Here is a 21,696-nt window from a genome sequence, read left to right on the forward strand (position 1 = left end):
TATTTTAAACAAAACACGTCAACTGCTGCTAATAAAGTGGTGAATAGGCTACTCTGTAGGGTTCATGTTTGTAAATCTGACTGTGATGACGTCAGTGCCTCACCAGCCATGAACCTCACCGCGCGTCACTGCCTCACACACATGGGTGGAGACCAATCCTGGTTCCTGCAGAGGGCTTGAGGAGAAGGGTGGGAATAGTAACCCTACCCTTAGAGGGGCTCTGATGCAAACGTGGATTCAAGCAAACAAATGACAGGTTTGCATTGCATAGAAATCCAATTATTCAGCCATTGTCTGACCTAGGGGCAGGCCTTAGCCTGGAACCCCCTCACCCACCAATCACAGGGCCACATGAAGACAATCACACACCTTCAATGAACCTGAGGTGGGAAACCTGGGGAGAATGCGGGGACAACCTAGGTGGGAGAACATTGGGACAACCCAGGCAGACACAGGGGGAACATGCAAAGGTCCCTGTTTGAGTCAGACTAGGGACCCTCAGAGAATGTATGTATGTATGTATTAATGTAGGTATGTATTCCTGTTAACAGCCTTGGTGTTTGCCTCTGCTCCTTTGGATGTGACAGATTCCAGCTCCATCCCTTGTTTTGCAACACCTCCAAGAATTCTCCTGTCCCCTCAAACCTCCTCGGGAAAAGCCCCAGCAGCTGACGTTCCTGTTCATAATCCACCTCAAGAACAACACCAAAGCCTGTGTTGTGTCACAGGCTGCTTAACAGCCGTCTTGTTTGAGCTGTTGAAATTTGTGTGAGTGGCACAGAAACAGAAACACAAAGTGACGCCCCTTGTGAATGCACCGTGGTGACACAGCGCGACCTCTGTGATGGGCGTCAGGTGACGAAGACATGCGGACTGAGGAGAATCACATTAGCTGGCAGCGGGACATACATACTAAGAGCTCACGTGGTGATCCAGATTTCACATTGCATTGACTTCTTCTGATCAGCCCCATGTACTGGGGGGGGGGGGGGGGGCTCGTCCCTCATTGGCCGAAGCCCCGGCAGAAAGCCGATTGGCTCATGACTCCTACGCCGCACCATCACATCCCCACAGCAAAGGATGGAGATGATTGTTAGGAGCCTGCTTAGTTTATCTGCTCCTTGGAGGACGGATCACAGGACCTGAGGAGCCCCTCCGCCGGCATCCTGCAGGACGGAGCTGGGACAACAGCGCTCACCTCAGACGGAAGTGGTTCCTCTCCAAACTACTAGTCGGTCGGTTTCCTGCTCGGAACCCCTGCCTCTTCTTTTATTTGGGAGGAATTGATGGTATGTACAACAATAGCCCCCACACAAAATCCAACAATCCCCTCTTAGTGCGGCGGCTGAGCTTGGGCCTCCTGTTGGGACCGGTGACCTTCTAGAACAACAGATACCTCAAACGGCAGCTGATGCCAGGGACTGTGAAGAATCCTGGTTAAAGGAAACGTGAATGAAATGTTTTATTTTCAAATGATGAGTATTTTCCATCGCTCGGAGACAGATCGGTAATTGTGGAGTGCTGCCCGCTAAGACCTTATATACACAATTCTTTATACTTATCAGATCCATGATACCGGACATTTGAAAAGAGACGTTGGCCCTATCCTTCGGATTGGCAACAAATACAAAATAAAGGTAACAACCTTTTGCTATAACAGCAATGCATAAATCAATTCACATTATGACATTTTTCCTACTTTCCTTTTTGGAAAATAAAGCCGGCTCAAGTAGGAAATCAGTGAACCCCCCCATCCCCCACCCAGGTTTTTCAAAATACAGCATCTGCAGAAAACAGCCAAGGGTCGGAGGCAATGAAGCATAAAATACTTACAATAAAAAGCACACAAAGCAGATTTCAAGTGTTAATTCCTGAATGTGCAGATGTCAGGCGGGGTCCCTCCTCCCTCCCTCCCGTCAAGGCAGGCTCCGCTGAATGATAACTCGGGAATCGGGAGAAGACACACGAGTGGGAACGGTGCCCCCGTGTGATGCTACTTCATAAATATAGTATGTTAGAACCACTCAGTGGCCGGACTAGGGAGCACTCCGCGAGCTGTCGGCTTTTCATGGTCCAGGATCTCTCATGCTGCGTCAGACCCCGGAGACCGTCTGGCTATTGTAATCTGTCGACTCCATTTTAAGGATGTAAGGGATGATACTGTCAATTTGCACGTTGCCGATGAGTCCGGCGAAGAACAGTTCCTCTGTGATAGCTGCGCTTATCAGCCTGAGGGCAGGAAGACGGAGCAACAGCTTGGACAACCTGTGGCAGAAGGAGAGCAGAAGATTGTCCTTTCAAACATCTCAGATCAAAAAGGATGGAGTGTTCTGCCCAGGACCCGGAGGACCCGCTACAAGGCGCCGCTTACTGACCGATAGGAGTCTTCGGGGTATGTCCTGGTTACATAGTCCTGAAGTTCCATGTAGGCCATCTCCTGGAACCTCTCAATTTGAGGGGTATTATCTATCCCTGGGTGATCTGATGATAAACAAGAGCCAGTCTCTGTTCATGTGCGCAAAGGGTGAGCCTCCAGAAGAAGCTGGATGTTTTGGTTTCCCCCTTAAGAGTGACGTACCAGGACTGAAGAGGACAATGGCTTTGAGGAACGCGTACTCGTAAGCGTCTGGCGACAGTTTGGACATGCTGTTGCAGAACTCCTGCATCCTCCAGATGTGCTCCATCACGAGTTTTACTCGCTCTGGGGACAGCTTCTCTGTTACACGCACACACGTATGCACACACACACACACCAAATCCAACACTCAGCTAGGCCAATATCAGCAAAAGCAGAGGAATTTTTGCACTTTCCGGAGAAGATCGTTGCTGTTTGGCTTTCGCTTAGTGTGTTCAAGTGCTAGACCTCCTACCTTCCTGCAAGCTGCTCTGCAGATGGTTGATGATGGCACTTAAGATGGTCCCGACATTCATAATGTTGGAGCACTGTGCCAGGCCCAGGGCAAACAGCTCATTCCAGCAGGCCTTCATCAAGTTAATGTCATTCTCCTGACCACTACAAAACAAAATTGGTTTTATTTTCCAGCACAGAGACCTCCCTGCACCACTGCTCCCACTCAGCCCCACGTGTCAACCACAGACCATCCTTGGCCCTCACCCTAAGGCCTGGAAGGCGGGTATGGAGCGTGCCCAGTGCATGGAGAGAAAGAGGAGGCGGGACGCCGACTCGCAGATGTAGTTGACATTGAGGTACTCTGGTACGGGCAAAGGCATCATGAGCTGGGGAAACATGGAGAAGATGAGTTCGTGAAACGCGTGGCTGCGGATCTCGGGTGTACCTAAGCAGAACGATGCCGTCGTTGGAGTCCACACCACCAACTGCGCTTTTACCTTGAATGGAATATGGCTATCAGAGAGCAGAGGTCCTTCTAGCTCAAGCACCGGACCCGACTGGTCCCCGGACATCAGCTGCATTGTGGTCTCCAGGGAGTCTCCGGCTGAGCCGTCCCCTGAGTGCAGGACTTTGGCCAAGGTGTCAAACGCTCTGCAATGACATTGCACTACGTATCAGCGTGACATTGCCACGTGTGGATGTGCAGTTGCACGGTGAACTGCTACAGCGCATCCATGGCAGAGCCCTTTGATGCACTGAGCACAAATGTGATTAAGTCCTTAAGAGCAGAGGCACAAACCACATGGCCCGACAGGAAATGCTATTTCAGCTCTGTGACAGAAAAGAGAAGTCCCGCTTCCTTCCTGATCATCAGCATGTATGAAAAAGAACCTTTTCACAAACAGCTCCCTATCCCTTGGGACATTTTTCTCACCGAGTGATGTCTGTTGCAGTCTGCTCGTCGCCTTGGGCCTCCGTCATCGAGTCGTCACCATTGCTGAGCGTTTCAGTTCCCATGAGGTCGGCGTTGCCGTCGCTCACTTCCCTGGCCTTGTTGAGATGGGCGAGGGATGTCACCACGTTGGCGAGTGTCCCCAGGTCTCCGTGAGACGGGTCGTCCTGCTGAGAAAGAAGCTTGTGTCTCAAAATGGCAAGAGGAAAAGTGGCCACGTAACACAGAGCACTTCTAATATCAGATAAGAGCTTTAAACGACGGCTGCTTCAGCTCACATCTTATTTACAGTGGCATCCTATTTACAGTGGCATCTCCAAAGGCTCGCGCTGCATGGTGATTCCACCGAATAGGTACTGAGGGAGAGAAGCTGTATATTTGCTACTTTTCACCTCCACAAGTCAGAGAACACATTAACAAGGGAATTTTACGACTGCAGCGCCCAGGCGGCACAAACTCCCTTTGAGTTTCCTAAAAGCGCAGAAGGAAGTCCGACCCATTCCTTGGACACTCTGATTTCGTATTCTGGGACTAGGTGTTCCTTTCTCGAACTTTGTCTTTCTGGTACGGCTGAGGGTTCATGAACCCCGGAGACAAATTGGAGCCATGCTTCGGAGAATCAATGCCCTTGATGAGTGAAACCCAACATTTCTGTAAAACTGCAAGTCTGTCAGCACTCTTCAGATACTTTCAGGGTTTCCTGGGCAAACGAGTTTCACTCTTAGCCCCCGACTGAATCAAAAAAGGATCATTTGAAGGCATCGGTGTTACCTTGCCAGGGGATGCTGGGATCAAGATGGTATTTTCCATCTTGGGGAAGGGTTGCTGGATGTTGAGCATCATACTGGACTCAAGCAAACTTGTGGACCTAAAGTGAGAGATTTGGTGTTTCAGACATCACACCCAATGGAAGAAATCACATTATATGGTCACACTTTGTGAGAAAATGACTGAATTCATACCATTAATGAAAGCAACAAAGTGAACAATCTAAGTCAACTCCAGCAATGACACCCACTTCTTTGGAGCTTCATTTAGGCCTTAATTCTCATGTTCTTTTTTACACTGTTTTGGTTCAAAAACTGATTGAACTGATTTACTTTCATGCCGGGGAAGGAGCATGCTCTTTAATCCCACTAGAAACACTTTCTAATCAGATGTTTCTGCTGCGCCTAACCAGCCGACCACTCTACAGCCCTACCTGGCGGTTTCCTTGTCAGATACAAAAGTGGGAGTGGCTGCCAGGGGGCTGCACAGGTTCTTGCGGATGTAAATCTTTTCGGTGGACGCGGCGCAATTCACAGATTTCTCTCTGGTGGGCACATCAACGGGTTTCCTCTCACACTGCACAGCTGGAGGCCAAGAAAAAACAACCAAAAAAATTAAAACATGAACGTGAACCCTAAAGCCTGTGTTGACCACACATTCCAATGCCTTACAATCCTGCTTCATGCCCAGAGCTATGCAGCGCTGCAGTCGGCAGTACTGGCAGCGGTTCCGATGAAGCTTGTTGATGGCACACTCTCCGGAGCCCCTGCAGGTGTACACCAGATTCTTCCGAATACTGCGCTTGAAGAAGCCTTTGCAGCCTTCGCAGCTGACAGCCCCGTAATGACGGCCTGCAGGGCAGATGGAAAAGGCGCAAAATAAGAACGCTTGCTAATGCACAGCTCTGACAGAAGCACGCCGAAATGAATGCCAACCTGAGGCCTTGTCTCCACAGACAACGCAGTACTCCACGACCGGTTTGACCACAGACTGGTCCAAGCCATCAGTTACAAACTGGCGAGCAAGCATCAAAACAGTTAGGACGGCCCGAATGCACCTGCAATTCACTCAGAAACGTTCACATCATCTTGACCTGTTTATGTCAACGTTCTGGGAAGAAGTCATTCATGTCCTTCGGCCATACCTGAATCTGCTGACCTCCCAGTTCTGGGGAGGCAAACAACAGCTGGTTAACTCCAGAGCCATCTGGAGCAGTGAGAATGACCTTGTTGGGCGAGCCTTCTTGTTTAGTCAGGATCACCTTCCCACCAGCGGAATAGTCAGCATTTGCAAGGATAAACTGTTGCTTTCCAGGAGAAGATGGCTCGAGGGCTGTGACGATCTGGATCTTCTGGCCGGTCTGCTGGTCAGTCACGATCTAAAGAAACGGCAGACCGAACGATTATGCAGCATAGACCGAGCACAAGTAGACGAGCCGAAGAGGTCATTTTGCAGTCACTTGCCCGTCCAAAACGCCAGTGATTACAGTTTGATAGCACAGCCGAGGCTCAGGGGAATGGGATTCTGAGTCCAACAAGGACGGCCAATGGAAGACACCCCCTCAGCGCCACGAACGCTCTGCACCGTGTGCATATGTTGGATTGTTTTACCAAAAATTAAATGGCCACACCAACGTTGGTAACGAAAAGTCAACGATGCCAAGTCACATCTAGGTTAGGATAAGGTATATCTGTTGGATCATTTGCTCGTGACTGAAAATCAGAGGTGAGGAAAGATGCCCCAAGTATTACGTCCGACTTGGGCATTTTTCTGCATGTAGTCAGATCAAAGTGCGAACTCTGGCTAGGACAAGCGGGCTTTGACAGTACCTGAATCCTGTGTCCCAAAGGCACGCTGCTGTCTGTTGACAGAAGTTGAATCCTCTGAGTCTGTCCATCCATGCTGATTCTGCACACATCGACCTCCGCCGCTTTTCACATCAGAGCCCTCTGAGGCATGCACCTGTGGACTGCTCACAGGTTACTCGACAGTCACATCTGCATCGCAAGCAAGTTACCCGCCTACTGATATTAGGTGAGACCTTGTCAACAGCCGTCGGCTCCTCAGCGAACCCGCTACGGCTGCTTGCATTTATACTGTTTATCAGGGTTCATGATGGAACTCTGCAACAACATGCCACACGCACTGCAGTGGAACGTTACTCGCTTTAGCAGCCACTTGTAGAAAGAGAACATACTCCTGTCCTCCAGTGACCTCCCAACTGAGGAACGCGGGAATTTTTATTGTCCATTATACATACGTACGGTCACATGTGACATTCTGTTTGGCCCCGCAGTATAAGAGACAAACATGAGGGAAAAGCATACTGTAAATACCAGGCCTATAAAGTGCCTGCAACAATTTCCTTCGGGATAAATAAAGTTGTTCTCATCTCATCTCATCTATGCAGCCGCTGTAATGTGTAATACAGTAGCGGATACAATAACAAATGAATAAATAGTAGCAGTAGGAGCCGAGTTTGCATGCACAACATTGCCTCCATGTCCTCAGTGCCACACTGGGTCAGTGATTTGAAGTGTGTGTGTGTGTGTGTGTGTATATGTTCCATATCCCAACTACTGAGTGCTGGAAGCGACTGCTGGGGTCAAAATTGGTCCAGAGTTTGTTCGCTTCAGCTAAACCTGACCTTTACTGAACTACCATGGGGCACGATCCTCTTCAACGCTCTTTCAGGGGTTACCGCAGCCAATCATCTGCCTCCACAAGCCTCCAGTTCTCTCTCCCCTTCATCCTCTCTGATCTTCATCTAGACCTCTTGCCTGGTAGCTCCAACCTCAGCATCCTTCTACCCAGATCTTCACCAGCATCATCACCTCTGTCCACATCTATACCATCTCAGTGACTATCTCCAGAGCATTCTCCATGTGCTGTCCAGCTGACGCACCCCTTCCTGATCCTCTCCATTCTCCTCACTCCCAATATCTTCATCTCTGCAGCCTCCAGTTGTCTCCCGCCTTCTCCTCACCTCCAAACCAGACACCATTGCTGCTCTCGACCCTTTCTGTGGTCACTCTCGTATCACACCTGACGCTTTTCTCCATGACAAATGATCCTGTCCTGCTGGTCTCCTTCAGAGGTCCCTTTGTCATGTACTTGTGTGTGTGTGTGTGTGTTGCTGCTCCTGCATCATCCAGTACAAGTGTTTGGATCACTAGCTCCAGTGCCTTTCAATGCCCACATGTTTCCACGGAGGCAGGTGGAAGACTTTCACCGGCGACCGGTGTTTGATGCAAATGTTTTCGTCATTTCTAGACAGCCAGAACCAAGTCAAAGCAAGCGACCAGACGATTGCTGCTCTGTTGTGTTGCAAATCGAGAGCTAGGTTTAAGAGAAAAATGATAGTTGCATAACGGTGACAGGAGATAACCTTGCAACACTCATGTTCGTTGTCCATTTTGCAACATGATGCTGGCACAGACGTGGAAGGTCTCCCAATGACCAGTTGAACAACGCCGATGAAATGACATGGCGTGAAAGTGAAGCGACTTCTCGGGTGAAAGTAGGAAGAATTAGGGACGCCGGCCTGCAACTGCCCTGTCTCCGTAGCATTAGCCACAAACCACACTTCTGCAGGCTTTTCTTGAAAAACGCTTTCAAATCACGGGGGAATAGGAGCGGACAGGCCCCCGGCGCGAAGGCGCTCTTGACTGGCGGTCTGAAATCGATACGGAAGATAAACCTATTTCTTTTCCTGTGGGTGAAAGGTCAACATTGAAGGGTTAAAGCATGCTAGGGTTCAAGGCCCGTAGCGCCGAGCCAAGTAGCCGGCTCCGGGCTCTTCGCTGCCCGCTAAGGCTCGCCCGTACATCCCGAGGACCTCCCGGACGGTCTGCCAGTGAGCACAGCTACGGAGGCAAAAACACGTTTTCAGCAGAACTCGCAGAAAACCCTTAACTGCCTTTTGTTCCTCACGGTTAGCGAGACTAGCATAGCATCCGCGGCTAAACGAGCAACCCGTTAGCTTAGTAGCATGCAGGCTACGACCAAAGGGAAGCGGAATCAGTAGTCGTTAACGGGCTTGTTTGTGTGTACGTGTGTGTACGTTGACGAAGGTATGTGCAGATCGTTGTTGGTATTTTTCTCCGTACCTGCCTTGTTGTTGCTCCAGTCCTCCGAAAGCTCACAGGCGCGGTTAGCCTTTTGCTAACTGTCTGTCTTCCTCCTTGTGAACGCTCCGTATTCTGGCGCAGATCCGCGCTTCCGCCCTGGAGACACTTGTTGACCCACGCAACTACACGCTTCTTACCTGCGACGCATCCGTGGACTTAAGTAAGTGATTGAAAAGAATAAAATCATATATTTTATGATTGCTTCAGTTGGTGGGAGGGTCAGAGTTCGTGACCTCGTTTCATGAGGAGCGTCTCACGCGCGTGCGCAGTTCCGTTCCCGCGATTGTTTGATGAGAATGGACCAGAACCCGGAGCGGAGCAGATCCACCACTGGACCAGAACAGATCCACCAGTGGACCAGAACCCGGAGCGGAGCAGATCCATCATCAATGCAGATCCACCTCTGGACCAGAGCCCGGAACGGAGGAGCTTCACGCTCTGGCCAGGAGACAGCCGGGACTGGACCCAGCGTTTCTTCATCCCAGACAGAAGATGCTCAAAGTACATGTATTTCAGTTGTCTGAAGTTTGTTTTGTCAGTGCTCGGAGACTTCTGAAGAGCCTTATGATGAGACGAGATGTACTTTACTGATCCCATACTTGGGAAATTGTTTTGCAAAAAAAAAAAAGAAAATGTTAAATAAAGTCTGAAGTGTAAAAGTATGAAGTATAATCTAAAAACAGTCTCTCCATATTTACCAATATACAGCAACACAGTAATGAGCATAGCGTGAATGTGAAGTAATTTAGCCATTGTTATCGTACAGGGTTTTGGCACAAGATGTCCCGAATCTGTCCTTTGGATAGCGCAGCTGGAGAAGCTGCTGGAGAAGCTGCTCCACTGTCTCCTGTGTGAGGTGGAGAGGGTTGCTCAGGGATTTCCATGACGGATCAGTTTCTTAAGCGTCCTCCTTTCCAACGCTTTCAAAGTTCTCCATCCTGAGACCAATCACAGAGCTAGCTCTCCTGATCGCCCTTACACATCTGATTTCAATTGGACAGCTTGCACCGAACCTTTAAATACTCACATCAGTGCAATAGTAATCACTTGCCAACAAGGCGTAAAATACTGCGGTGAGTTTACGATGTGAAAAAACCCAGACTTGGGGTTCCTGTGCCCCTACTGCGTGGGCACCAGTGGCCAGCTACTCCTGCTAGGACATGGCGTTCATTAAAAGGAATGGAAGTCTTCATTTGAATTATGCGCCCCACCAAAGCACAATATCAGCTCATGGCTTTGGTCTTTTTGCTGATGTGATGTGTTTAATGGTACCACCGGATTTGCACTGCACACGCTCAGGTCATTGCTGTCTTTTTTCTGTTCCTCTTCAGGAATGGCATGGACTGAAAATGTGTTAAGTAATTTTGAAATTATTTATTTTCATCATCTTTGTTATTGCTCACATAAATTTTTCATGAAATTGTGCCGGTTATTGTTATTCACTTGGCGATTGTGAAATAACTGGACATCAAAAATGTCTCTTTGCAGGACAGTGGAAACGAAGCGTTATTCCATTGCTGTGTCAACATGAATGCATCCAGGTAGGACTTCAGCAGTGTGACCTTTGACCCCATGTGTTCCAATATAAAAAACAAACCAAAATAAAGTGGAAAGGAACAGCTTTCTGTTGTCTTTTGTCCAGCTGTCCTTCTCTCCCTCACCGCCCGCGTTGCCTTTTCACATCGAAAAAATCCTGTGAGTAGGACCAATAATATTTATCCACGCCGTCTTCTCCAGTTGGTCTTACCCAAAATCCCATCATAGCTTTGGACCACAAACAGTGTGTGAAGGCTGGTGTTTTGTAAATTAGCTTTATTGAAATGGAGTTTTGGATAGAATCTTTATTTACAAACATTTGAGTGTGACCAAAGTGCAAAACACGGAAGGGTCTCTATGTGAAAATGTAATATCTCTCGTTCTCTGAGCCAGGTGTTGGTCCCAGAGCACCTCCAACAGCCTGGTCGGTTGTTTGGCGTAAGAGCTGCTTTCCAAACTACGTGACAGAAATTTGCAAAAATTGCAAAATCAAAGCTTAAAATAAGAAGCCTGTCCCGCCGCCGGCAGGGACAAAGGAATCCTTCATCGATGGGATTAAGTAACAGTTCCTGTGGGAGCGCAGAGGTAAAACCGTGGTGTCCGCAAGTGCCGGGTTGGAAAGGTCGGGCCATTTTAAAGCACAGTGGATTCTTTGAACGAGTCGATCCATCTAAGAAAAGAGGAGAGACATGAACGATCCGACAGCATCCAAAGTGCACACTAAGCGGCGCGGATGGTACCTTTTGCCTGTCGGAATGTCGTCGGCCTTGAAAACGTAATAAAGCGTGTTCTTGTGGTATAGCTTGAATTTCTGAGATGAATCCACCTTGAGAACAAAGCCCAGCAGGGGCTGGCTCTCCAGGGCTGCAACGTCCTGCACGAGGACAAAGACAGGACGTGGGTCAGGGCGGTCCTTCGGTGATCTGCCCGCAGCACCAACACCTCACCTCACTCGCGGCGTAGGTGTAGAGGACTTTATCCTTGATGACAAACCACAGCCGCTTGGCCTGCTTCTTCCTACCCTTTGACCTCTGCAGATAGCCGCTCATGGACGAGTCGTCGGCGTTTGCCGTCACCTGAACGAGGCAGATCAGTCAGTACAATAATTTTCACCAGCGGATGCTTCGGACCCGCCCGGGCTGAGCGTCCTCACCTCCTTCAGCGCCGCTGGGATCTTCTTCTGCTTCCGGGAGAAGGCGAAGGTTGCTCTGCTGCTTGGGGAGACGGCCGCCGCCAGAACCTGCTCGGCTGCTCCGGACGCACAGGTAACCTCGTCATACGATATCCTGACTTCTTTAATGCCTTTAAGTCCTCTCTCTCACCTGCTATTGTACACTTTTACTTCCTGACTGTTCAGAATACTCTGCTACATTCTACCTAGATTGACACATTGCAGGTTTTTATGCTGTTCAATCTATCACCCTTTCACCTCAGAGACAGTCGATTGGATCTGCTCGCACTTTGCTTGTTGTGCACATTACCGTTCCTGTTATCATTATTTCGTTCACCTTTTGTCACCAAGGGGAAGTGACAAAGGTCTTTTCTCGTGTCCAGTACATGCGGAGACATTGACAACAAGGCTGAGTTTACTTTGAAAGGCAGCCCAACTTACTCTTCTGGTCCTGCAGAACATGGAAGCACTGATCACACACTCTGGCTAACTGGTTCTTCAGGTACTCCAGACAGTGTTTGTTGGAGGAGCAGGACTGACACACCACCTGGGGGAAGAGCTCAGTATCAGCTGGATCTCCTGTCTGCTGTCCGCGACGAAGAATCTCACAGCTTTATGAAACCCGGGATCACAATTCCTGTTTTGGCTTTCAAATGTGGTGCTTGGCCCGCTGACCTTCCCGCAGGCGCGGCAGTGGTGGCGCCTCCATGTCAGCGTGAACTCGCAGGTGCAGATCATGCACATGGTGGTCCGCGGGTCGGGGATCCATATGGGGGCTTTGGAGCCCAGAGTAGCAGCATCTCCACCAGAGCTCGGTTCATCCTGAGGGGAAAAAGAGAAAGCACCCGCCCACACACACACCCGTCACTGCCGCAAACGTTGCTGGTCACCAAACTGCGTCTCAATCGAACGCAATGCTTTGCACCTCTGACCTACGACACACTGGCTGATTTTGCGCCCCCCGGTTGGACTGTTACCTCTTCCTGAGACTTGCCAGCTATGAAAGTAACCTTCTTCCTGGCATGGTCCCCGATGGCCGCGGAAATGGCGCGCAGCCATTCGTCCCTCTTGCTGGCCGAGCTGCAGCGAGATGAGCGGTGAGCGTACTTGGCATTCACATGGCAGCGAGCTCAGGCGAGCGCTTTCCTTTTGCAGGCAGCTTAGCCTCCGCAGGCCAGCCTCTTACCTGGCAGACAGAATGAAGGATCGCTCCACGCTCTCGATGTTCAGCTCATTCTGATAGGCCTCCTGGCTGGGCTTGCTGACCTGGGGTCAGGGGGATTGTTGGTGCCTGTGGCAGAGTCACCTCCGGCTAACTGACACAAAACAACCACTTCTCACCTTCATCCCGGCCAGCGAGAGCATGTTGTTTAACTTGTACTGCCCAGACTGAAGGGGGGTGGTGTATAGCAGCATGTCGTTAAACTGAAGCAAAGGAGAAACATGAATTCGCCTTTCACTCATGTCTGGGCTGAAATGAATAAAAGGTGGGGATGCATCTGAGCTTCCATGACACACCCGGATCATGAACCATGAGACAAGAGCACTTTGTAAACGCCGTCGGTACATCTGCAAAAGGTGCGGTTTGACGCCAACGGGTGCCAAGGTGACATACCAAGAAGAACATCCTGGGCTGCATGACCTTCCTGGACAGCTTCATCAAGATCCCCTCTTTCAGGAAGATCTGGGACACAAAACAGAGAACACAGTCTCAGGGCTTCTTCTCATCTTCTGCCAGATGTTTTTCATTTACATTCAGGCAGACGCAGAAAGGACATCGATGAACATGCCACGGATAAATGTCAATAAGCCACATTCACTTGTGTGTCATTCAGGGCGCTGGCTGCTCCTCTCAGGACAGGAGAACCTTCACCATGTGTCAGTGGTGATGATGAGGATGATAACAACACTAGAGAACGGATCGATGCACGCAAACTTATTTTCAAAGTTTGAAAGTCCTTATCATTGATGGATAACTCAGTCCTCCAGAGCCCCCCCCCCCCCCAACACACACACGGAGGCAGAGGTGCCAGGCAAGGCTCTACCACTGCGATTGAACCAGAAACCTAGCAGCTTCAGCAACTGAGCAAGTCCCAGCTGCTCAGACCTTTTTTTCATTTTTTCAGGAAATACGAAGAGGCTCAGGCGTGTTTCTGGACACATGGACGACCTCCTGATCATCATGCTCATACTTATTTCTGGTGCTTCCTCAGCACTTCTTCCACAGACCACCAAGGACTCTCCTGGAAACTACACGTCAAGGCTGTAGTCATTGAAGTCCACGAGGTCTTACCCTTCCTGGTTGGACAATCTCATGGTGGCCATTCAAACTGCACTGCACCTGGATGAGCTTCTGAAAGATATCCTGATGGGGAGAGCGAATGTCAGCCGATGATATTAGGTGACACGAGTTCCGAGCCCAATCGCCCCGTTGGCCCCGGCGGCCTTACTCCTTGCTTCATGATGTCATTGGCATGATTGGCTACTTCTTTCACGATGGCGAGAGCAGCTGAAGGAAAGGAAACAAGGGCGGCCTGTAACTGCGGTGCTGCGACACTGCTGGCCGAGAAGCCCGGAAACACCTTTACCTTGTGTGTCTCTGTAATCGGCCGAGTCCTCGGAGAGGTTCTTCAAATAATCTGAAAGAATGACATTGAAACATTGAAACGAGCCCAGACCCTGGGCCGCTGGGGCTCCGTGAGCCGGTTTATGTTCCCAAATATGCAGGAAATTCATAATCTCTCATCAGAATCCTGGATGAAAGGTCTGGAGGTCCCCACATAATGCAATTATACAAGAGTGACGTGAGAGACATTCTTCTGAGAGCGTGGAGCCTGGAGCTCGGTGGAATGCTAAGCTCACTCATGTTAAAGATCACGTTATGTCACAAATCTGATTTGCGCTGCTCCTCAAAAGTCGTATTATTCGGGGATTGGAGGTGCGCCGAAGAAGCCCCAACCACGTCCACTGTTTTGACACTAGATGGCAGCAGCACGCCTTTTAGGAGCCGCTCCTGCAAACCGCAGCGCAAGACGGAGGAAATGCGGGGAAGGAAAAAGGATGAGGTCGGAATGTGTCCGGAGCCTACCTGTGAGCAGCAGCTGATACTGAGGGATCCTCTGGACGGGCTTCAGGAGGTAGTGCTTCAGAGCTAGGTTTGCACAGGAGGGATCGGCCTGGTGGAGAGCCGTCCGTTCAGCACTCGCAGCATTCGCGCGCTTCAATTCAAATGACAGGCGCATTACCTCAAAGTCGCGTACTACCGCGCCGAACGCCGGGTTCTTCCTGGTCTGCTCCTCCAGTAGGGCCACATTCCTGTCGAACTCACGGATGTAAGTGGCGTACATCTTTAGGTAGGGGCCTTTCTTCAGGAAGATGTCTGCCAGCTTGGCGTTCTCATCCCTGCACGAGACACGGCACTCAGTCAGCCGAGAGCCTACGTGAAGTGCCCTCCTTTCAGAGACGATTCTTCCTGAAAGGTCTGCATTCGGTGACCTGAGGTGACCATCTAACTGGATGATTTACAGCTGGACAGGTCTCCCGACACAAAGAACTTGCCGGTCAAACCGAGAAACATGCCCGGCTTGGTGGGTTACCATTTGGCCACTCTGCTCTGCAGCTCCTGGAGGAGGTCCCGGTTGAGCTCGTAGAGCTGGGGCAGGTAGTACAGGATCTGGTTCAGCACCCGGTCTTCCATCACCAGCTTCCCATCTGGACGGGTCGCCTGGAGAACGGCCTCCCGGAAGTCCTGCCGAGCAGAAGGTCCAGCGGTTAGACAGAGGTCTACGCGCTCGGACCAGGATGGACGGACGTTCAAGGAAACATTCACACTAGTACAGAAATGCAGAGACTCTGGTTTGGGAGATGTTGTGATGCTGCTTTCAGAACCTCTGATGCTTCAGGACCAACAAAACCCACACAAACGCAGATATAAAGAACTTATGGACCAAGATGGAATCAGTGACATTGTGTGACTGAGAGGAGGAACACCAGACCAGAAGCAGGCTGACCTGCCTTGGCTTGGACCCCATGTTCGATTCTGACAGGACAGGCCCGAAGGAGGCGACTCTAGCAGGGAAGGTTGGGGTCAGAGTTCCAGGGACCCGGAGCCACCACGCCCCCTCAATTCTGAAAACACACCAAACTCAGGTGCGTTCCACCACAAGGACTTGGACCTTGGATACTTTTGTGTGCATGTCCATCCATCTGTCTCCCAGAGCCAGTATTGGTCCATGAGCCTGCCCCCGGCTGTCTAGTCCAACGGAGACCTGGTCAGAACCACATCCTACTTCCTCAGACACCCCACTGAGGTTCATGGAAGGACAAAGTGCTGTCGGATGCCACAGTTGACTTATGTCTGCGGGCACGGCGGGGGTGGGGGGCAGAATATCAGCAAGACTTTCAAGGAGATAAGACAGAGATAAGTCAGCAGCTGAGCCTGAATCAGCAGGGTGTGCTGAGGAGGGTGGGTGTTCACCTGGGATGGGACACCTGTCCACAACACCCATGTCCCAGTTAAAAGCGCTGGTCCAGGGATTTTGAGTCTCTGGCAGAATCTGGCGTGTCCATGTTCCTGCCCAAACCTCTGATGGTTCACAGCTGGGCGTCCGTGTCCTTCATGTCCTCCATCACCACTCATTTCCAGTAATCTAAAACGTGCAAAAGCACAGGCTGTTCCTCATAGCTGAGCTGAATTCCTCCTCCCAACGCTGACTAACACTTCCTGTCTCCTCTCCTCACCCCAGCTCACCGCAACAGCCCATGTGATCACACCCGCCGAGGGCAGGAACATCTACTGACGGCAGGCAGGGCGAGGTACTTGAACTACTGGTACTACTGGTACTACTGGTGCACACAAAGTGAGAAGTGAGAGGGGGGGGAATTACTCGGGCCTGCCGGTGACCTCAGGAGACACAAACCTGAAAAGACAACATCTAAACACCGCTCAGACCCATGAGGTCAGATAGCGAAGCGACCCGGGAGCCACAGTCCACTTGAGGACCAAGACATTCTGGGCTAACGTGAAGCTTCATCTCCTGACTCACCAAAGGTTGTTGGCAGATGAGGAGCATAGAGATCACAGCCAATAGTTAGGATAGCTGCTCAGAGAACTTCTCCGATGCCTTCAAAAAACATGCTTCCGAGACCCATGGCACGCTTTCTGAGAGAAGGTCTGCTCGGCCAAAGCCGGAGTCTTTCTCGAACCGGAGTGGAGATCCGGTGCTCTGGTTGTCTCTAGTTGTGCTCCAGAGAGCCTTCTATCTGCAGCAAACTGCTGCGGTGATGTTCTCAGCTAAGGAAACTTTGGAAGCATGGTCGGAGACGACCAGAAGCTGGCCTGGGCTGCAGGTGATGGTTAAGATGGTCTTCAAGTGACAGGAGGATCCTGAGATCCGCCACACCGGATTGCACTCCTGTTCACACCTTGACAGCAGAGGGTCTCAAGGCACTGGAGGCTTTCAGGAGAACGGAGCAGAAAAACTCGGGCAAACGCTATCCGGGCTGTTTTTCTCCAGACGGCAGGAGAGAACAGCAAAGTCTGAGGAGGCGGGAAAACAAAGTAGAGTGTGCGGGCAAAGAGTGTGAACCTGAGACACGTCTGCAGCTTCACCCTGCTGCTGTCAGCACACATAAATGGCAGGAGGTGGGCTCATGCAGAAGAGTAGCCCGACACACACACACACACACACACACACACACACACACACACACACACACACACACACACACACACACACACACACACACACACACACACACACACACACACACACACACACACACACACACACACACACACACACACACGGGTGGGCCTGCTGCTGGTTCTGTGTGTGCAGACTTACAACATGAAGCAGCTTCAGGACATCCACAAACCTGAGAAGGACAGAGCAGAAGGTGATTACAAACACAACCTTGGCGTCAGGAAAGGTCACACTTTCATTGACCCCAACATCAAACTGTCCCTCCAAGAATAAGATCTCAGATGAAGAGCCGGACCTGGCGAAGTGCGGAAGAACCTGTGACCACGAGGGTCAGGATCTCCGCGGAATTATGGGATGGATGAAAAATATCACACTTCTTCTCTGAAATAATGACAGGAGGTGGAGGGGGAAGACATGGAGTGTACATGGAGAGGGTGAGCTCTGGAGGTCCAAGGAGAACTTACACTTTCTCAGAGCTCATGATTTCTGTGGCGATGTGCTGGATCTTACTCTTCTTCTGCTCAGCGCGAAGCTGCCACCCAGAACACAAAGCAGGGATGTTATAGCCTTCTCGAAGCTACCAGGACAGAAGCAACTAATGCAAAAACCTTCATCCACAGAAAGTGAATACGGAGGAGCAAAGACGGAGACGAGAGGAGGACTTGGGCAGGGGACCGAGGAAAAGGCATCTCCTCGCAGGCTTGGGAATATCTGAGGTGGTATCTGTCCTCCTCACCAAGGTCTCTTCTGGCTGCTCAGGGTCTCCTTTACTCGACACCAAGCTGCTGCTGCCCTCCTCCTCATCTGAGGAGGACGAGGAGGAGCCTCCACCGATGGTGAAAGGCTCTTCACTATCAGGACTTCTGTTGAAAGAGTTCAATGTCAAGATTATAACACACACGCACACACACACGCACGCACGCACACACACATGCACGCACGCACACACACACACACACACACACACACACACACACACACACACACACACACTCACACACACACACAGGCTGAGTCATTTGAAGGAAACATGATGACAGAAGAGTAAGGATGCTATTTCAGGATGAAAAGAACAATGCTAAGGGTTCTGCTGCTGTGCTGTTGAACATTCCTTGCTCCCCCGCATGAAGGTCTGAGGAGACGCTCCTCAAAGCCGGGAAACAAATCCACCTTCTCCCTGCAGCGCCAGAGGAAGGTGTTCAGCCCAGCGCTCGGACACAGGGGGTCCCGCACTGGAGGCTCTCTAGCTGCTCAACGTGTGTTCAACATGTGATTGTAGAACAACGTGAGGACCAGAGCGCCGAGACCCTGAGCTGCTCCAGACGGAATAATCCTGTTGGAGCCCACTGACTTCTGATCTCCAGTCACACAATGAACACGTGTGTTCAAATGAACACACACACACTAGATATCTGCTCAGCTCCAACAAAAATCAGAGCCCCTCACATCCTTCAAAGATATGCTTACTAACTACGGCCATTTGTGTGTGTGTGTGTTGTGTGTTTGTGTTTGGTGTCTCTGTTAATCCAACACAAATTATCATCTGAGTTTTGTCACAGCTTGGTGTGAGCTGACTCCAGACTCCAAAGAACCTTGAAAGGCTTGGAGGTGTGACCCAGCAGACAAAGGGTGGTCGAGGGTGGATGTAGGAAAGATCTACCTGTTGCGTCCACGCTGTTGCAGCCAGAGCTCCGAGCTCCTCTCCGGAGACGCGAAAGGTTCGGGCTGCTCGTAAATCCCGTCGCCATTGTCGTCATGGTCACCGAAGCCTAGCGGGACTGAGGTCCCCGCCCCTGCCGCCCGGACATTCACGTAGTCTGGGATCTCCTCATAGTGGCGGACATTCTCGTAGACGCCGTCCGGTTCCACGGCGAGGGAGATGTCTTCTCTCTCAATACTCAACTCCAGCCCAAGCGGCGGGCAGGAAAGTTTGCGTTCAGGCCTCCGGCTCTGTTGCTGGTCTCCACGGGCGTCCGAAGCCTGAGTTCCTTTGACCAGCAACTTGGGCAGGATCTTCACCGACAGCCTCAGCTCCAGCAGCTTCCGGAAGGAGTTCCTGCGAGGTCCCTCTCCTTGAATAAGGTCAGCGCCAGAGAAGGACTTGGCCTTCTGTTTGTTCAAACTGGAACGAGAAGGTCTGCTGTCTCCGGGAGCTCCGGCGTTGGTGGGTTTCCCCTTGGGGGTTGGAGCTTCTCTCGCAACGCGCCTCTTCGCTTCCTCTCCTCCTGGAGAAGATCCAGCCTTCTGCGTCCAGACAGTGGCTGTGTTATATCTGTGGGGCTTCAGAGGAGCTTCCCTGGCCGCCGCGTCGACCGCCTCCGTCAACGGCTGAGGGGGAGAACTGCTGGAAGAAGGGCTTTCTTGGAGGTTGTCATCAGGCGCCTCGCAGTTAGCCCTTCCTTCCTCTTCGTCCTCCCTGTCAACCGATACCTCCATCCCATATGTGCTGCTGTCCCAGTCCAGGTCTTCCTCCACCACATCCCCTGGAGGTGCTGAGGGAGGAGCGGGTGTGTTGTGAGGTGCAGACAGATAGAGCGCCATCCTGGGCGGGGAGGCAGGCAGAGGTTGTGGAGGTTCCAGAGGCGGATGCAGGGGTCCCGTCTGGCTCTTGGGTTGTCCGGCAGACGAGGATGTTCTGCCCTTCTGTCCTGGTGACACCTTCCCATCGCCGACAGACAAGTCCGGGTCTTCCTCATCCTCCTGCGCCTTTCCCTGTTGGAGAGCTGCCCTCCTGGGTTTCCGCGGCAAGGGCACAGGGACCGCCCTCCCACGGGCCGCCTGTACAGGTGGCCGCGGAGACGGGCCGGCGGGGGCGATGGTCGTCTCCCCGTCTGCCCGAGGAGCACGTGTGGTACCACCGTCGAACACCGGGGTGTTCTGCAAAAGGCTGAGGTTGGAGAGGAGGACGCTGCCGGAGGACTCGCAGTGGTCTTGCTGTCCTCCCTCCTTGGCTCTGGTCTTGCGGGAGTTCCTCCTCTGGGCAGCGCTCCAGCCGCACACGCAGCTCTTCTGGCTGCACAGGCAGATGGGAATGACATAATCCCAGTCGGGCTTTTTGTTCTCTTGCTGAATGCTGTTTTGGGCGTTGAGGGTGTCTCTTCGAGCCCGGCGCTGCAGGTTAGAGTTAGGCTCCACGGCCGGTTCCACCTTGCACAGGCAAGGTTTGGGGGCCAGAGCGGGCTTGACCCTCTTGGCGGCGCTGGGGGCCGAGGGGCAAACCTCTGTCCTCCGGGCAGGGACGCCCTGCGGTTTGGGGGCCACGGGTGGCTTCTGCATGCCTGGGGAGAAAAGGGTCGCATGTGTGAGAGATGGAAAAACAGCTATTCGTTTTCTACAGCGGCTCGTGATAGATGTTTGGCCACACGGCTGCTCCATCGCCAGGACCTCCCCCCCCCGGCCCCGGCCGTGACGGGGCTCAGCTAATGCCTCCATCATGTTCTCACACACCATCCGGGGCTTCCGTTTGTTTATCAGCCTACACTACAGACACACCGCTCATGGGGGTGTATGACAGACCGAAGGGAGCTGGAACTTCAGGCTGGACCAGTGTCCTTCAAAGTCCTCCCACTGCTCTCAGACGGTCAGTGAGCAGAAAGAGCTTCTCTCAGACTATTCAGAAACTCAGAGATCTCAGAATCCATTTCACGGCATGAGCTTCCGTCCAATATCTCCCCAGACACACACGCGCGCGCGCGCACGCACACACACACACACACACACACACACACACACACACACACACACACACACACACGACAAACTAGCTTCAAGAGACATCAGGTGATGCCTCGTCACAGACGTGGATATGGAATAAAAACAGTCAAATAAACATAGTTATTAGATTAAATCTTGCTACAATTCGAAATCGGGAAATCAAAAACCGACGGAATAGATCAGAAAAACATTGTTTCTCACATTTAAGTAGCCGAGAAATAAGTTCTTTCCATTTCTGAGCTGTGTGTGTGTGTGTGTGTGTGTGTGTGTGTGTGTGTGTGTGTGTGTGTGTGTGTGTGTGTGTGTGTGCGTGTGTGTGTGTGTGCGTCTGCGTGTGTCGGTGGCCTCCACCTGCTCCGTCCCCCGGCTCACCTGAGCTCATCGGCGCTTGAACGAGGGGTCAGAACATCTTCTGCGGGGTCCGGCCTGGGAGAACCCTGAAGAGGACCTTCTACGCCTCCTCCGTGGAAACCCGTCTGTCAGTCCGTCCGCCCGTACGCCGCCGCGCCGAAGTCACGTTGGAGCCGTAGGCTTCCGCCTACAACCCCGGTCCGGCCACTAGGGAGCGCAGTCAGACACAGACAAACCCCGTCAAAGCGCGACTTCTCACACGGCGTAAACCAAACACTCCTCCATTCACTCCCACCTCTATACACTCCTCCACTCACTTGTTCACTCCTCCTTCCACTCACTCACTCACTCACTCACTCATTCACTCACTCATTCACTCACTCACTCACTCACTCACTCACTCTTCCATCCACTCCTTCACTCACTGATTAACTCCTCCATCCACTCCCTTCCTCCCTCCTCCACTCACTCACTCCTTGACTCAGTCATTCCCTCCCTCCTCCACTCCTTCTCTCCAT

The 21,696-nt window shown here is 51.6% G+C and overlaps 2 protein-coding genes and 1 long non-coding RNA gene across 6 annotated transcripts; all 3 read right to left on the reverse strand.

The window, feature by feature from the left end:
• Positions 1 to 1,437: 1,437 nt before the first annotated feature.
• Positions 1,438 to 8,968, reverse strand: nr2c1 (nuclear receptor subfamily 2, group C, member 1). 3 transcript variants are annotated; one of them, XM_086163217.1, is made up of 14 exons: positions 8,681 to 8,968; positions 6,401 to 6,533; positions 5,716 to 5,949; positions 5,507 to 5,585; positions 5,243 to 5,422; positions 5,005 to 5,155; positions 4,575 to 4,671; positions 3,786 to 3,973; positions 3,349 to 3,502; positions 3,116 to 3,237; positions 2,871 to 3,013; positions 2,579 to 2,716; positions 2,376 to 2,481; positions 1,438 to 2,265 (listed from the first exon to the last, which is right to left on the reverse strand). In XM_086163217.1, exons 2-14 carry the CDS (start codon positions 6,470 to 6,472, stop codon positions 2,094 to 2,096), a joined length of 1,836 nt encoding a protein of 611 aa, XP_086019343.1. In that variant the 5' UTR covers positions 6,473 to 6,533; positions 8,681 to 8,968; the 3' UTR covers positions 1,438 to 2,093. The 3 variants fall into 3 exon arrangements, with proteins under 3 accessions (XP_086019343.1, XP_086019344.1, XP_086019345.1); XM_086163218.1 differs by having other exon boundaries at positions 6,401 to 6,540; positions 8,681 to 8,960; XM_086163219.1 differs by lacking the exon at positions 8,681 to 8,968 and having other exon boundaries at positions 3,786 to 3,970; positions 6,401 to 8,299.
• A 1,530-nt stretch (positions 8,969 to 10,498) lies between these two features.
• On the reverse strand, positions 10,499 to 21,685 carry LOC147224638 (FYVE, RhoGEF and PH domain-containing protein 6-like). Of its 2 annotated transcripts, none has more exons than XM_086163215.1 (22): positions 21,652 to 21,685; positions 21,200 to 21,385; positions 18,774 to 20,391; positions 17,850 to 17,976; positions 17,578 to 17,645; positions 17,255 to 17,285; positions 15,005 to 15,156; positions 14,654 to 14,810; positions 14,497 to 14,584; positions 13,997 to 14,047; positions 13,859 to 13,917; positions 13,702 to 13,773; positions 13,024 to 13,092; positions 12,750 to 12,833; positions 12,595 to 12,674; positions 12,386 to 12,488; positions 12,084 to 12,230; positions 11,850 to 11,955; positions 11,391 to 11,485; positions 11,190 to 11,313; positions 10,978 to 11,111; positions 10,499 to 10,907 (listed from the first exon to the last, which is right to left on the reverse strand). In XM_086163215.1, the coding sequence occupies exons 2-22, from the start codon at positions 21,207 to 21,209 to the stop codon at positions 10,734 to 10,736; spliced, it is 3,549 nt and encodes a 1,182-aa protein (XP_086019341.1). In that variant the 5' UTR covers positions 21,210 to 21,385; positions 21,652 to 21,685; the 3' UTR covers positions 10,499 to 10,733. The 2 variants fall into 2 exon arrangements, with proteins under 2 accessions (XP_086019341.1, XP_086019342.1); XM_086163216.1 differs by having other exon boundaries at positions 11,185 to 11,313.
• LOC147224639 (uncharacterized) lies at positions 15,680 to 16,307 on the reverse strand. The gene is made up of 3 exons (XR_015107374.1): positions 16,149 to 16,307; positions 15,886 to 16,057; positions 15,680 to 15,806 (listed from the first exon to the last, which is right to left on the reverse strand). It is a non-coding gene; the product is annotated as an uncharacterized LOC147224639 (long non-coding RNA).
• Positions 21,686 to 21,696: the final 11 nt, after the last annotated feature.

The sequence above is a fragment of the Fistularia commersonii genome, chromosome 17 (assembly GCF_037954325.1).
Source record: "Fistularia commersonii isolate RoL2024-O1a breed Wild chromosome 17, RoL_Fcom_v1.0, whole genome shotgun sequence".
NCBI classification, from domain to species: domain Eukaryota; kingdom Metazoa; phylum Chordata; class Actinopteri; order Syngnathiformes; family Fistulariidae; genus Fistularia; species Fistularia commersonii.

Bases quoted from the DNA above. Each gene is read 5' to 3' on its own strand.
- LOC147224638 (XM_086163215.1), bottom strand. The intron at 12,231-12,385 runs GTAACAGTCCAA...TTTTCCCCTCAG, and splicing joins CTGGCAAGTCTCAGGAAGAG to GATGAACCGAGCTCTGGTGG. The intron at 11,314-11,390 runs GTGAGGACGCTC...TGCCTCGTTCAG, and splicing joins TCCCAGCGGCGCTGAAGGAG to GTGACGGCAAACGCCGACGA.
- nr2c1 (XM_086163217.1), bottom strand. From the start codon at position 6,472: ATGGATGGACAGACTCAGAGGATTCAACTTCTGTCAACAGACAGCAGC. The intron at 3,014-3,115 runs GTGAGGGCCAAG...TTTGTTTTGTAG, and splicing joins CCCGCCTTCCAGGCCTTAGG to TGGTCAGGAGAATGACATTA. The intron at 2,717-2,870 runs GTAGGAGGTCTA...TGCGTGTAACAG, and splicing joins GCAGAGCAGCTTGCAGGAAG to AGAAGCTGTCCCCAGAGCGA.